The 17,214-nt window shown below is 35.0% G+C and overlaps 1 protein-coding gene across 4 annotated transcripts in view; it reads left to right on the forward strand.

Annotated features, from left to right (window-relative positions):
- Positions 1-17,214, forward strand: part of pald1a (phosphatase domain containing paladin 1a) — a 76,425-nt gene that overhangs the window by 56,243 nt on the left and 2,968 nt on the right. For all 4 annotated transcript variants that reach the window (XM_058793945.1, XM_058793947.1, XM_058793946.1 and 1 more), the window contains exon 19: positions 13,321-13,476. In XM_058793945.1, coding sequence (XP_058649928.1) covers positions 13,321-13,476 — 156 coding nt within the window. The remainder of the gene's footprint in view (positions 1-13,320; positions 13,477-17,214) is intronic.

The following is a 17,214-nucleotide window of genomic DNA, read 5'->3' on the forward strand; positions in this document are numbered from 1 at the left end:
CTGATGATCATGTGACACTGAAGACTGGAGTAATGATGCTGAAAATACAGCTGCGCATCACAGAAATAAATTACAGTTTAACAGATATTCATTCACACGTTTTAAATTGTAATATTTCCCAATTTTACAGATTTTACTGTATTTTTAATCAAATAAATGCAGCCTTGGTGAGCAGAAGAGATTTCTTTCAAAAACATTAAATTATTTATATATATTATTTTAATTATTACAAGAAATATAATTACAAATAAATTATATTATAAATTGCTTTGTTTTTTATTATTATTATTTGGTGGAAACTAGAGTAAATATTCCATCATTGAATTTGAAAGTTGCTGAAAATAGTGTAAGCACTGAATTTGCTTGGCTTGTACATCTAGAAGTCTGAATGGAAATGATTTGCTCTGTCTGTTTTGTTTGGAAAGAAATCCTGAAGTATGATTTAATATTTATGGGCATCATGCAGAGTCACTGAAGAAAGTCCACAGAAAACAGCCTGTGAATTAATGAAAGCACGACAGAAAACAGAGGAGATGAAGTGTGTGTGCGTGCGTGCATGCTGTGTGTGTGTGTTCATGGTGTGTGTGTGTGCGTGCGTGCGTGGATGTGTGCGTGCATGCATGCATGCTGCGTGTGTGTGTGTGTGTGTGAGCCATTACTCGGTCACAGAGCGCTGATTGTGCGCTGTAGCTGTGTCTCTCTCTCAATGGTTTCTGGCTGTCTGTTTGCGTCACGTTTGTATTTGTGGCTGGAAAATGGGAGTGGAGGTGCTCTGGAGTCTGCTAAAGTCATTAGGAACTCTCAGACACACACACACACACACACATTCAGGCTCCCCTACGGAAAGAGCGAGGGTCCAAACAGCTGACATATGATGGTGATTTGCTGCTGTTTGGCTGGTGTTCAGAGGGCTCGGGCCCGTTGATTTAAAGAGAGCGGCCCGCACATGCTTCAGCTTCAGCACCGAAGATCCCACTCGAAATTACTGATCAGCTGACAGCATTTCAACATGACCTTATTAACGCTTGCATCAAATGTAAAATGCCATCTAAGATATTTCATTTTGACATCATGTATCCATTGCAGAGAAACCAATACCAGAATGTACTGCAACAAGCTCAGTGAAAAAAAACAAACAAACAAGAAAAAGATGTTGGGTGTATTGAATTAATGTGATTCATGCGATACCGGAAAGTTTGATTGACTCTTTTACAGTATCTATTTAATGCTTATTACACTGGGAAAAACTATTCTGTCTTGTAGAGTAAATATTTTATTTATTCGTTTTGAATTGGCTTTTGTTTTTATATCTTTAGTGTTTATTTTAAGTTTCCAGTTTTAGAAATTTTATGTGCTTCTGTCATTTTAAAAAATTTTTTTTACTTTTCTATACTTGGAGATAGATAAGTACATTTTAGTGTGTATATACATGTATATGTGTGTGTGTTATTTATATATATATATATATATATATAATTTTAGTATTTCAAACATACAGTATTTCTAATTTTCAATTGTTTTACACTCGTTTTAAATCTAATATTTATATTTAATTTCAAATTTGTTTGTTACCAAAAATAAATGTTTTAAACAACAACTGCATTGATCTTAAGAATATATTATCTGATTTTTCAGCAAAAACATTCTCAAAGCAAGATAAATTGCACTGCATGAGATTTTCATAGATTGCATCATTTAATGTAAGTGTATTTTGTCTTACTGCACTTTTAAGTACAGTATTCTGTATTTTAAGTGCATATCTGTTCTTTTATTTTAAGTATGAACAAAATTTACAAGTGCAGTAAGACAAAATACACTGGTATTAAAGTGTTTCTTCTTGAGTACATTTGTTGATTTAAGGATTTTTAAATGAAAAAAAACAAGTAAAATTCATTTTTGCATTGTACTTTATCATCAGATCCATTTCTCTTTAAGTCAGAAGTCCATACTTTGGATGCTCTTTTTGCTGTGAGTTTTGCTCTGTCAGGAAATTAAAGGTTTCAGGAGGTTCATCAGGAGTTAATGCTAACATTCTCTCTGCTTGAACCCGCAGTTTTGTTTTCTCTTTAACATGATGCTTGAATCAGGCGTCTTCAATGCAGGCGCAATAACAGACGACAATAGCAGCTTCATTGCATCGGGACCCTCGACGGTGCTGTAATTGGCAGCACATGTCCAAGTCTCTCGGCGCAGGATATTCCAGGTCTCCAGAAACAATCCGCTGTTATCGAACACACAGCCGAAGCACATGTGTGATGTGTTTACTGATTGTTTTCTTGGAGAAATCCATCTCACTAACTCCCAGCGAGCCCTGCGGCCAAATAAAGGTCCGTTTGTTTAGACCTTTCACCAGAAATCATTGGGACTAATAACACCTTTCACGCCCGAGGCATCGCATCAGGCTCGTCTTGATTGTTTGTGTGCTGATAATTGGCAGCTTTTCGACTTTTTAATGCGTGCACGTCTCTGAGCATCAATAAAAAGGCCCTTTCCACATCACACACACGCACGGTTTCCACATTACGGCCTCCGTCTCATTGTTCAGACTCAAAAGCTGCATGCTGCGAATCATTACGGTCCTCAGATGGACAGACGAGCACTTAGAGTACTTCAACGCTGGGCGATCATTAGAGTTCAGCATCGCATAATTCTATTCAGAAAGTGATCAAAAGTGACAAAAAGTAAATGCATTTATAATGTCACATGAGATTTGGGTTTCAAATAAATGCTGCTCTTTTGAACTTTTTCTGTGGAAGCTTGTTTCTGCCGAAGGAAGACAAAAAAGAAAAAAGGTAATTGCGACAGAATTGCAGGATGTCAACTCGCAAAAGTGAGAAAGTCAAAATGTGAGAGAAGTCAGAACTGCAAGATAAAAATTTATAATTCTGAGAAAAAAATCTGAATCGTGAGTTATACATTTATAATTATGAGGAAAAAAAGTCAGAAATGCAAGATATGAACTCAATTCAAAGAAAAAAAGTCAGTATTGTGAAATAGAAATTCATAAAAAGTGAGAATTGTTAGATTAAAAAGCCACAATTGCCTTTATTTTATTCTGTGGTGGAAACAGGCTTCTATTCTATTCATCAATGAATCCTGAAAAATAAAATGTTTCACGGTTTCCACAAAAATATTGTGCAGCAACTGTTTTCAACGTTCATGATAATCAGAAATGCAGCAAATCAGCATATTATGATTTCAGAAGGATCATGTGACTCTGAAGACTGGAGTAATGATGCTGAAAATTCAGCTGCGCATCACAGAAATAAATTACAGTTTAATAGATATTCACATAGAAAACAGCTGTTTTGAATTCTAATAATATTTCACATTTTACTGTATTTTTGATCAAATAATTGCAGCTTTGGTGAGCTTTCAGAGCCCAGGCTGTTGAGTGGTAGTGTGTATATAAAGACGCACTGGACGGGTCACAAGGTGTTTTTAGCAGTTGAACTGTTTGTAGCTTCACGTGGCGTCTTTGTTTGTTTTAGTTAGTGTTACAGAAGCTCAGCTGTGAGTCTGTCGCGCTGCTGCTGTCATTTCTACCAGGAGGCACCTGTGTGTCTGTCAGCCGCTTCCCGTCCACATGATCAGCATTCCAGACATCAGATCCCGGCTGGAATTATTGAATTCATTTCTCTGCCTCTTGTGTCTGTGGGCCGCAGCGCTGGAGTGGAAATTCATAAATCATGACATAATCGTGGCGTTTTTTTCTCCGAGGGCTGAGATTCAGTGAGGTAACTGGGAAAGTGCTATTAAAATGTTCATCTTCTCTTCTTCCAGTTAATGCGCCAGATCTCCGTGCATATTTTTCTCTCTGGAATGGAAGGAATGTGTTTCCCGCCACGTGAAGTGTGTGTGTGTTGGAGAGAGAGTGAGAGAGTGTGTGTGAGAGAGAGAGAGAGTGAGAGTGTGTGTGAGAGAGAGAGAGTGTGTGTGTGTGTGTGTGTGTGTGAGAGAGAGAGTGTGTGTGAGAGAGAGAGTGTGTGTGCGCACGTTTTTGTGACAAATCAGGACATAAATGTGTATAATGACAAGGGTATGACGGGTATTACAAGGAGAAGGTGACTTTTCAGGACGCTTATAAATCACTCAGAATGGAGTGTATTGAAAATCTGAAATAGCAGACAGTCTCCTGTAAGGGGTAGGTTTAGGTGTAGGGTTGGTGTAGGACAATAGCACATACAGTAAGTACAGTATAAAAACCATCACGCCTATGGAGAGTCCCCACTTTTCACAAAAACAAACATGTGAGTGTGTGAGAGAGAGAGTGTGTGTGTGTGTGTGTGTGTGTGTGTGTTGTCACTGTGCCGTCGGACAGACTGACTCATTCTTTATTTTACACATATTGGAATTATTGTAAAATGGAATATAAATGGTAAAAACCACAAACTCTGTAATAACACAAGTGTAAGTCTGGGAATGGTGTAGTAATCAAAACATGCGACACAAATGAAAAGTCTCTTATATTTCAGCTTCTTTTTAAAAAAATGCAGCTCTGCGCACAATGAACATTTATTAACCAACTTTCTGTACACATTTGTAATGAGCACTTTATGCTTTTCCTGCACTAAATCTGCTCTAAATAACATAAATATCAAAAATGTAATATAAAAATAAAAAATATAATAAAAAATATTTTGAAAAAAGTAGATATTTGTTTACTTTATATATATATATATATATATATATATATATTTGAGATATATAAATATAATATCTAAAACGTTTATATAAAAATGTTATATAAAGTATTTTTTATAATACTTAATATACATAATACTTAAAATAGAAGTTTTAGTTATTTATATATACATACATGCATACACACACACATAAATGCATATGCATGTGTGTGTGTTTATATATATACATTTATATCAGTCATGTTCATACAGATCCAGTCAAGTGAGTTCAAATGTTCTACAGGGAATGTGTGTTTGGTTCAGTCTATATGCATATGCGTGCATGTTCATGTTTGTGTATGTATGAGTTTCTATCCATGTTCATGCTTATGAATACAGACCTGGCTAAAGCAAACATCTTCATGCACTGTCATACACCAACTTTCTCATTTTACTCTCTGCATCACTCTCATATGTTGCAATTCAAGTGTGTTATTTTATGTAGAGGGCGCGTTGCATTGCATTGCATTCTTCCTAACCTACTGCAAACCTAACTTAAAAAGCAGGATTTACTTGATTTAGATATTTATTTTTTAAAGTCATATAACAACCCATGTAGCTGTTCAATGATTGATACAGATCACTTTTATGGTTGTTTTATGCAGTTTTTTTCTTGTTTTGGAACGTATCTGGTCACTATCTGTGTTAATTGAAGTGAAAAGAGCAGTGTGGATATACTGCTAACCTTCTGAACTAACTAAAACCTTCTGTTTTGAACAAAATGAAAGATCATGTGGGTTTGGAATGACATGAGCGAGTGTAAATGATGACAGAAGAGTCATTTAAGGAGAAACTGTCCCTTTAATAACATGCGGTTTGGAGGGAATCTGGGAAATCTGGAGTGGATTTTGTCACCCTAACAGAAGGAATGTGGGAATTTCACTTCATACGAGCTTCTTTATGGAGGAAGAATATTTTGAGAGGATGAATACATATCAGGGAAAGAAAGCAGCACAGCAGACGTGTGTGTGTGTGTGTGTGTGTGTGTGTTAATGTCTTGTTTCTTTACACTGTGTTGAGGTATGAACATCTGCAGCGTGTGTGTGTGTGTGGAGACTCTATTCTTTACACGTGTCTTCGAGGCATTAGTCCTATCATGATCCAGACGTGTGTGTGTTTTGAGGCTCCCGTCCCCTCAGTATTCACAGGCTCTTGGGAGTGCAGAGCACAGCTGGTAGTGATGGTACAGGAATGAATACACACATTGAAATGAGGAAGTATCATAGACTTCAAATTATAATGACCATAAATTAATGTAAACCCAGCGGTGTCAAACTCGTTATATGTAGAGGGCAATTTGTTTTCTTTTGTATTGTATTATTTTGTTGCATTGCATTTTATTTTATTGCATTGCATGCATTACATATTACTTCCTAACCTGATGCAAACCCTACTTAATCAAAAAACAAAAACAAAACATGATTTACTTAATATAAAAATAACTCTTCTGTTTTTATATAAAGGTTTTTTTTTTTTTAGGCTGTTTTTTTTTTGTTTGTTTTTGTTTTTTGTATTTTATTGCACTGCGTATTTTTGCATTGCATTGCATCGCATGCTTGTCTTCTTAACCTAATGCAAACTCTTCTTCTAAAAAAATAAAAAAATAAAAAATTTATATATATATTTAAATATTTATATATATCCACAAAGGGAGGTTTTATCAGATTTAGATTTTTCCCAGTATGGTAAAGTATAGCTACCTGTACATTCTGAGTAGACTGACTTTTATAGTTAAAATATTTTCATGCATCAGGTTTTTAAGTCTAAATTTAAGTTTGAAATGTCTTTGGCCGGTTTGGGATGCATTATGTCTCTGATTGAATTCAGCGTCTCTGCTCATGTGAGGGTGAAGGCTCTTCTCATCCTTACTGTGATCCTAATCGCATGTTTTCACGTTCCTCCTTCAGCGAGGCGTTTATCTTGTGTCCTGCCTTGTAACACACAGACACCCTTTAATACACTTCAGCAGAGTGAGAGGTGAGAACAAGAACAAGAAAACAGACATTAACATTCAGACTAATGTTAATGTTAATGTTAACATTAAGCTCACATCAGCCTGGTCCTCTTGTTGTGTTGGGGTAATTAGTGAATTGCAACCAAATGGCAATTTAAATAATGAGTGTATGTATGTATTTATGTAAAAGGTTTAAGTTTAATTTTGGAGTAATTAGGTGTTTTAGTTCATTTGTTTTTTTTATTTAAATGTATTCATTTTAAATGTGTGTTTGTTTTATTTATTTTTTATTTATTTATTTAAAATGTTTATTTTGTTTAAATTTGATTTTTCAATTTAGAATTTTTATTTAAATGTATACATTTTTATTATTATAATTTTGATTTATTTTAAATAGTTTATTTAAATGTATTCATTTTAAATGTTTAATTTTAATTTATTTAATTTATTATTAAATGTATTTATTAAAAAAAGAATTATACATAGAAATGTAAATCAGGCACGATCTTGTCCAGTCCCTGAATCCCACACGTTTTGGGCTGATTTTGCAGCTTTGTCAGCAGATTCCTCTGTTTTCATGTTTTTTATCTGGTGTTATTGTGTAAAAGTTCCCATGTCAGCCGAGCGCCTCAGAGGGTGATGAAGTGAAGTGTCTGGGTTAGAGTTTGTGGAGCATCAGTTCTCTTTTCAATGTGAAGTCTTCCCCATGACCTTTGACCTTCAGGGGTCAGCTGCACACTTTGACCTTCTCGTTCATAAATTCTTTGTCACCCTGGAGAGTCCTGTGCGTTCAGTCCCGTTATCGGCTCCTCTTTTAAAACTTTACCATGTATTATAACAGTATCGTCTGATTGACCTTTTGAACCCGTAACAGTGCCATACCTGGACTGTTGGTATCCAGGCAACAGCAGTGTCAGTGGGTGGAGCTATTTGTGTTGTGATTCCTTTAGATTCTTTTAGAAATTATTACATTTTCTTTGCAAGGCTGTTGAATGAAAGCAGTAGATATCATGTTGGTCTGAAATCATGTGTGTAATTACAGTAACAGTTTTGGACTGTTGAAAATGAACAGAAATCAAGCGTAGCGTTAGTTCTGGCAGGTCACGTTAGTCAAACTCACGTCAGCTGATCCACATCTACCTATAGAGATGCGACATCCATCACCGCACGCATATATAAGGTCCTTCAATATTATCAGCAGCTTTTGTGTTGCTCAATAACTAATTACCCTCCTCCATCCCCAGCTCCTCCTCTCGTCAGTCAGGATTCGGCTTTCTGATTCCCCTTTTGAATCAGAATAATTTCTAAAATGTTTACATTAAATTATTGAGCATAAATGATATCTGCAATGCATTTATGTTGGTTCTGTTCTGTTTACCCTAAGGAGGTTATCGCTGCTCTCCCTGCTCTCGTCCATTAGGCTGCATGTATGCGCAGGGAGCTCTTGCCCAGAACAGAACCATACCGCCAATCCAAGCTCTATGCTAATTGTCAATCATCCTTGACAGTAGCGGTCCTGACAGAAGTAAATAAATGTTTATTAAATCTTATTATAATTGCATTACATTTTTAATTCTTTTAATTTTTATTTATTTGTATGTTATTATTTTTGATTTATTTTAATTTTAGGGATCACAGTAACAGTTTTGGATTGTTGAAATGAATTAACTTATTATCATTTATTACATTATCAATGTATTTACATTTTACAACCCGAATTCCGGAAATGAAAAAAATTTGAATAAAATGAAAACTAAAAGACTTTCAAATCATATGAGCCAATATTTTATTCACAATAGAGCTTAATTTGCAGAGTCATAAGCAGGTGTGATATCAGTAGCATGTCACGAATGCATCAGATCTGAATATGCAGAAGTGTGAATGAGATTCATATTGATAGAAAAGAGTAGCTTGGTCATTCTCCAATATCGCTGGTTTTGAATCAGAAGTCATACATGTTTTGAGCCTCATGATTAGACGATGACGCAGTGTTCCTGATTGTTTTGTTGTAGTTAATTGCAGTTGTGCATATTTTTATTTTTTTTCTCGTACCCGCATCACCTCGTGCCTGTAATAGTAATGATGAGCTCCATCAGTCAGGGTTTCTGCTGGAGTAAAGCCTCTCGTGATGAATGAGGAGAGGAGCGTCTCTCTTCTATCAGCTGAAGCAGCTCTCCAGGCTGATCTCCGTCCCTTCATTAGGATGCGCTGGCGCTCTCGATAGACTGAAGTATTCGTGTTCTGCTCGTAACCTGTGGTGCTGCATCACGAGCTGTTATTACCAGAAACATCATCAGTACTGACAGAGCCGGGAATCACACGAGGAGATGTGTGAGTAATAATACAGACACGCTCCTCTCACATCTGCCTTTGCTTATGACGCAGGGGAATGTTCTTGAAGGTGATCTGCTAGGTGCTCTTAAGGGGAAAGGTGAACTGTTGAAAATAACTTCTTGTGTAATATATATATACACACACACATATATATATATATATATATATATACCTTATCATTTGAGATGTGACTTAAAGCTTAATAAAGCGTTGGGAATAAGTACGTAAAATGATCTACGTAAGTGACGGAAGCTAAGCGGATTCTCCGCAGCTGTGGCGCCTCCGCTCTGTGGCTGTGACTCTCAGGATTGTAGCGCGTTCTCAGTGTTTTGTTGGTATGCGGCTGATATCATGCGTGAGATAAGCTGTCCGCGAAGCGCTCGCCCAAGTGGAAAAATGCGCTGTTGCTGCCAGATCTCGATTGCCGAGAACTACATTGTGTTTGATGCAAATCACATGAAACAAAAACAAAAAAAACATCATAACTGTATATTTTCATGCTTTCTCAAGAAAAGCAAATTTTGAAAGTCCACTAAAAACATATCTGGTCATAGACAATGTTGAAGACACACGGGGAATCATTCAGTTGATGCAGAGACGTAGACCGGGGCATCTCCCCAAGCTCTGAATATTACGTATCATAACGTAACTACCTGTAAACGTTATTTGGCGGGTTTACTTGGAAAATCAGCTGTTTTCTAGCATTCGAATAACTGTGGATAAATCTGAAACGACAGAAGTTATTATTTTATATATATATAATATATTAGGGGTGGGATGGGAATCTTTAGGCATTTCATGATCCGATTCCAAAACGATTCTTGATCTACATTTTTCCCAATTAATTCTTCTGCTGTGCAAATAGTGCAAATACATCTTTAAAACTTTACATTTTAATCAAAATTGCAGTTTCTATGCTTTTTGTTTGTAGTTGGAGTCTCTGTGTGTCAGTACCATCTTAAAAATAAGGGTGTGAATCTTCACTGGTTTCACGATTCAATTCAATTACAATTATCATGTCAACGATTCAATTCAACTCAATATCACAATGAATCACATTCTCAATTTTCAATATTACTGCACATTGCTATATTTTTTACATAAATTTCATATAAAATTTATTTTGTGCAAAATTTCCTTTTTTTCTTAAATTATATAAGCAGGCTACTCTTTAAAATAATGACCTATTTAAATTAAGTGTTTTTCTTTTTTCCACTGCATTATTGCCATTTGATTATTTCTGGTGACATCATAGACAGTGGCAGCTTCAATTAGCTGCATTCACACTAATGCACATTTCTATTTCAAAATATCAGATGTTTCGTCCTGTTCTGAAAACATAACTCACTGTTTACATCAATTTCGTATAAAAGTATTCGTAGATTTAACCGGCTGGAGAAAGCACGCACTGGCCAGCAATACGCACGTGTCTCACAGGTTACACTTTATTTTAAGGTGTCCTTGTTACAGTGTAATTATACATTTAAGTAATGAGTAATATTAATTAACTACATATACTTACTATGTAGTTAGGGTTAGGATTAGGGTTTGGTTTAGGGTTACTTGCATGTAATTATGCATAATTTTTGTTATTATGATAGTAAGTATCATGTAACGTGTAACAAGGACACCTTAAAATAAAGTGTTATAAATTTTATACTTAAGTGAAGTTCAGAACTTCATAACAAAAAAATGTGCGTATCTAAATATAATTTACAAACATATAACATGATTTATTTTTATTTATTTATTTATTTTAATCAGACGTTTTATCAGTTTAGAAGTTTTTTCATTCTGTTGAATGCTTTTAGTGTTTTTGTTCACCTTCATTCGTCTCCTGTATCAGATCAGAGCAGACAGATAGTGAAGTTAAGTCCGTATCAGTGCCCCGCCATCAGACACGATGATAAACGAGTTCATTAATCATAGCGGTGTGAGAAACAATGACGTTTGCTTTCACTCTTCAGATTCGGACCGTCGTTCTAGTCAACGATCATCTAAATCACATGAAGGCTTTATTTATTATTCAGCAGCTGCTGCACTGATTCAACTGCAGGGAGGACTTTCACATCATAAAACCAGACAAACATCTGCCTTTAATAGCATTTATCTTTGATTATTTCAGACATTTCGCCGGTTTGAGCCCAACGGATGCCAGAACATCAACATGTTCAACATTACACAGTATTATCTCTGTCAGCTTGTTTTATGAATCTGATTTTGATTTGTATGTCTGACCTTTTTGAGGTAACGTTAAATAGCACAGAAATATCATTCAATACTTCAACAGGTCCAAAACACAAGCGCTTCAATTTGCACATGCTCACTTTCATGCATTGTTGTGCATAAAGTTGCATTTTGTTTATTGATTCCACTAAAACAGCATAAAAGAGCGAGCCAGAGCTGAATCAAACAAAGATTCTGCTGAATCATACATGCATTGCGTTGGACTGAAAAACAATGGGGATCAATATGTTTCCAGAGTTTTCTGTCCCAGTTTAACCTCAGTGTGCATCTGGCTGATGAGAATCAATGATCAGAACAGAGTTTAAAACATTAGAAATATAATGCAGGATTTAATTATCCTCTTTTATTGCAGAACGAGTGCAGCGTTGAGCATTGAGGCAGTGAAAGTGTAAGACTTGAGCTTTCCTAATTGAATTAATTGGCCGTTATTGTGCGTTTGCTCTCTGGCTGTGCGTGTAATTGGCCTTTTTTATGCTCTGGAGTTTCTTTTGTTGGAACGGTTTGAGTAAAGACTAAATATTACGAGTAATTAATCTCCCGCCGCCTGCATCAATTACTCGGCCTGATCTCATTTATAAAAGCACAGGATTACGCAGTCAGCGGGAGCACTTTAATTCATTTTTTAAAGCGATTTAAATTGTTACTCTAGTGGGGGTTTAGTTTTCTTCCCAGTGAGACTTTTTACACATGCAATATGTTTTAGAAGTAATGAGGCTTGCAGAATCTTTTTTTTTTTTTTTTTTAATACATAACTGAACATGTATATGGGGCAAATCAGCATAACTTTACATAATTGTTTAATCATCATTAGAGTTTTAAAGTTTTGTGAACTACAGATACCCTGTACCAGATACCATTTTTTTTTTGTTTAATTTTACTTGAGTAAAAGCAAAAAATGACTTGATTTTTTTAAAATATTATTTTATATCATTTTATCCATTAAGTTTCCTAATGGACAGTGGACTGGTTTCACAACAACTTTAATTCACAAATAACTGACAGTCATTACCAAATTATGATTTACATTTTCAATAATCCGTTCTAAAAGTCAGTGCAAACAAATCAGTCCAATTCGCAAATGAATCATTGAGTGCAATTTGCGAAATGATTCAATAGGTTCATTAAAAAGAATCAGCTCATTTAAGGACTGGACATCACTGTCATGTTTTATTAAAGGTGTATTTGATATTATTTTGTTGGTAATATGCAATTAAGCCACATGATTATTGTAGCAATTAGTGTAATATTTTTATTTTTCATTTCATCCATTAAGTTTCCTAAAGGCCAGTAGACTGTTTTCACAGCCGCTTTAATTCACAAATGCGATAGTCATGACCTAAATATGATTTTCATTTACAATAATCAATATTAAAAGTCAGACATAACGGACTCTCTCAAACCGGATCATTGAATCAGTGAGTTGTTCACTCGAGAACAGCTGCGATCAGATCAGTCCAATTCACCAATGAATCATTCAGTGCGATTTGTGAACTGATTCAACAGGTTCGTTAAAAAGAATCAGCTCATTTACAAATTGGATATCACTATTGTGTTTTATTGAAGGCCAATTAGTGTAATATTTTTTTTAAATTATTTTATATTAATTATAGTTTGTATTTATTATTTTGATATTTATTTTTCTAAACAATAATAATTTTTTATTAAAACCATTATTTTATTTTAAACTTGAATCAGTAACTCGAGAACAGCTGCAATTGTATCTATAATAAAAATCCAATTCAATTGTTCAGTGGAATTTGCGAACCGATTCAGCGGGTTCATTGAAAAGAATCAGCTTGTTCACGAATCTGACATCATTATCACGTTTCAGAGCGTGTCTTCAGTTCAAAATAATGAACGATATGTTTTTATGAAATCTAGTGGAGTAAAACCTACAATATTATGCTTTGGAAAGTAGTCAAGCACAAATAAACGTTTCCCAAAATATAAATGCTGTGATAAAATGCAAATACTTGAAAAATGTAGTCAAGTCCACCAGCGATGCCTGCACCATTTCTCTGTTCCGTGCGATACAGTGCAGCAGCTTGATGTTCACATGAGTGTTGGTGGTTTATGGCTCTTGTTTGTGTCATTTCACAGATCAAGAGCTCTAAATGTGAGGCGGAGATCCAGGCTCTGACGCTGAAGAGTTTGCTGTATCTGGAGCGCTACATGTACCTGATCCTCTTCAACACGTACCTGCACCTGGAGAAGAGAGACTCCTGGCAGCGCTCCTTCAGCGACTGGATGCTACAGGTGAGATCAGACCTAAAAGCATAAAACCACTGGCTTTAGATCCCAACTGTGTCTCTGGAGAAGTTCAGTTTAGCCCTATATAGTGAAAAAAACAAAAACATCCTGACCTTTCATAGTGTCACATCAGCGTAATAGTAATTAGTTTGATTATTTTTTTCTTGCAAACAATGCAGTACAAAAATGTAAATATGGTGATTCGTTCCCAGTATTTTATCTGTGTAATCACTACTGCAAAAAACTCAATTTTGCATTTATTTTTATATTCATTAGTTTAAATGACACACACATGTATAATTTTATTTAATATTTTACTTTTGTATTCATTTATTTTATATTTGTTATTTTGTTTTACTTTATTTTATATGTGTACAGTTTTATTTTTTTTTTATTAAATGTTTTTTGATTTGATAAATATTTTATGTTATTTTGTTTTACTTTTGTTTTATCATTTCATACATTATTTTATAATTATTCATTTTTATATTTTGTGTTTTTGGTCACTTTATATTAAATATATATATTTTTAATTTATTGTTATATTAATTTTAATTAAATTTTATTTTATTTCATGTTTTGTTCTGGTTTGGTTTCACAGCCACCCCTTGCCACGTCATGGCTAGTGAATGTTAAGACTTAAGAATTTTAACACTGTCTCTTATTTAAATCTCAATTGCAAAAAAGTGTTATTTCAGAGCAAATGCATGTCCAAATTTGCATTAAATTGTGTAAACCGTCTCCCTTCAGCTTCACACTTGATTTCAAAAGTCCGTCACAAACCTCAGTGAAGTTTAATGTCACTGTAACTCAGCAGCAGGAGTGCTGATTGAGAGAGAACTGAATCAGAGCTTTTCATGCGTTGTGTGCATTTGTCCAGCTGTTGTGTGAATGTTTCGCGGTGGACTCTCTTCTCCCGTGTGAATTTGTGCTTGTCGAGCCGTAGCCATCGCTTCATTTGGATGCGGCGCCTGGAATTTACAAGCTTATTCTAGCATCACTGAGACCGTCTGTGTGTGTGTGTGTGTGTGTGAGGCCAGCTGTGGCTCACGGTAAAGTCTGGAATTTATTGCCATTCCAAACAAATGAGTGTTTCCCCCCCGCGTGGATTATTGCTCTTTTTTTTCCCCTGATGCTTTTCCATTCTCTTCCAGTCCTGCACTTCAGCTGCCGATGACGAATTGAAAGAACCAGTTCTTAAACTGAGTTTTGTTTAACCCTAACTGTGATGATGCCTCTATAAACTCTCGATCTGATGGTAAAAACATGTTTGGTTGAACTAAACAAAACTGGAAGAATTGCAGATGAACTCATCAGTCGACATCTTTGTCATGTTCCAAGCGAACATCCGTCCTGATTTCTCTCCCGACTCGGTGTCTAATCAATAATCACAGTCTGTTATTGGATTCTGGCTCCAAGCGTCGGCCCCATCACTGATGTGATGTATAACCCAGCACGTATGAAAGGAATATTCTGGGTTAAATACAGCTTAACTCCATCGACAAGCTGTAGATTAGCACAGGAAATCATTCGACTCGTCCCTCAGGAAACAATTATTTTAAGAAATAACACTTAAGTGTACGTCTGAAAGAATAGAATAACACGATTTAACACATTGCATTTTAGAATTTAGAATAGAGTTGTGTTCATCTCTTCAATGCATTTGTTATCAAAAGTCTGGATGACTTCCAGATTTCTCCATCCAAAAAGTCGTGCTAAAATCACGAAGGCATTCTTCTGCGGCGTGTGTTTTCACAGGGATCGCTCCAACGCGTTTGTGTTTTTACAATGTCTTCGGTGCGGCTCATTCCACTTCAAAGATCCAGAGCCGAACAAACCCACGGCGCTTCGTTTCAAACCGGACCGACACAAGGGCTTTAAACACCATTTTATGGTTTTCTGTAATATTTAGATGAAAGCTTGAAGATATTACATGAGTTGTTCACATTCTTGTACTTAGACATTACTCGTTTTGATGGCAACTTTCATAACGCCAAAATAGAATCATGTGTTTGTTTATGATGATAGTAAAATCCATGACTACTTTAATTCACCTGTGTGTTCTTGAAAAGTACAGAAGGTTAAGGTTACAGTACTAAACTGACTCAAACTCAAATATTAAAAATGTGATATTTATGTGTATATATATGTGTGTGTGTGTGTGTGTGTGTGTGTGTGTATTAGTGCTGTCAAACGATTAATCGCGATTAATCGCATCCAAAATAAAAGTTTTTGTTTACATAATGTGTGTGTACTGTGTATATTTATGTATATATAAATACACACACATGCATGTGTATTTTTAAGAATAATGTAAATGTAAATACATTCATATTTTACATGACAAAATATTTTAAAATGTGTATGTGTGTCTTTATATATACATAATAAATATATATTATGTACACACGTATATTATGTAAATATAATATTGACAAGTTTTATTTTGGATGTGATTAATTGTTTGACAGCACCAGTATATATATGTGTGTGTGTGTGTATATATATGTATGTGTGTGTGTGTGTGTGTGTGTGTGTATATATATATATATATATATATATATATAATATAATATAATATAATATAATATAATATAAAATGTTATCAAGTCATTTTATATAATGAATGAAAATATGTGAAGAATAATCTTAAAAACCACTGAATTATCCATTCGGCTCCTATCCAAAGTGACTTATAAATGGTCAACATCTCAATATGAGTTACTAATCTGAAGGAGAATGGCATTAGAGGAGCTGAAGTAACTCGTCTGAGGAACCCACTGAGAGCCTCTCGAGTCCACATGAAAAGCTCTTGTTATCGGTCAGAGCTCAGGAGTCGAGAGCCAGCGCTGGAATGAGACTTCATTAGGTCTTATCGCTGCGCCGCACATTGACTCTTATCTGAAGAACTGAAGGAAGCAAATAGTCTGAGAAGATCCACTCCACACTTACTCGCTGAACGTCATGGGCGTTTACGGTCTCTGTCTATATTTTTTTTTAAAACCTGTAAAATCATTGGCGCTGACTAGAAATATGGTGAAATCACTTCATCGACGTGATTTTTAAAGTAAATTTAAAAAATAATAATACATAAACTAAAATATAGCTTTTATCAATATATTGGATTGGTTATTATAATTTTTCAAGTTTTAGTCATTTTGTTTTTGTCATTTTTATGTCTATATCATTTTTATTTTTCTCATTTTTATGTGTCTTTTACATTTTTACTTCATTTTATTTCAGTTGTGCATCAGTTTAAGCTGAATGAATCTAAAGTGTTATTTTGGCATCTAGCTTAAAATAGTGCTAACACTTCACTTAAAGCCTTTACTATTATAATATATAATGAATTATAAAAGTATTTTAATGCGTTAAGTATTCCCTGTAATGCATTGTGATTTCATGAATACTTGTGAACACAGTATCTATTTATTGTTATACTTTTTAGAAAGTAAAATCCATTAAAACACAACAAATATAATGCATTTGTGACAATTATTTATGAAAAGATATAATGCATTACAATGTACCTTTATTACGCATTATTTCAAACTTTCAAACAAGGCTTTGTCAAGCTATCGTTAAAGTACTCATCTAGTTCACTCTACGGCACAAGTTCAGTCAGTTCCTTTGTGAAATGCATTGCTAATCCAGATGTGTTAGTTCTGTAAATGCGTGCCACGTTCATCACTCCGCTGTGAGTGTCCTGTTGACCGGGTCATCAGTCAGCTGGGGTCGAAGGTC

The sequence above is a fragment of the Onychostoma macrolepis genome, chromosome 12, assembly GCF_012432095.1.
Source record: "Onychostoma macrolepis isolate SWU-2019 chromosome 12, ASM1243209v1, whole genome shotgun sequence".
Taxonomy (NCBI): domain Eukaryota; kingdom Metazoa; phylum Chordata; class Actinopteri; order Cypriniformes; family Cyprinidae; genus Onychostoma; species Onychostoma macrolepis.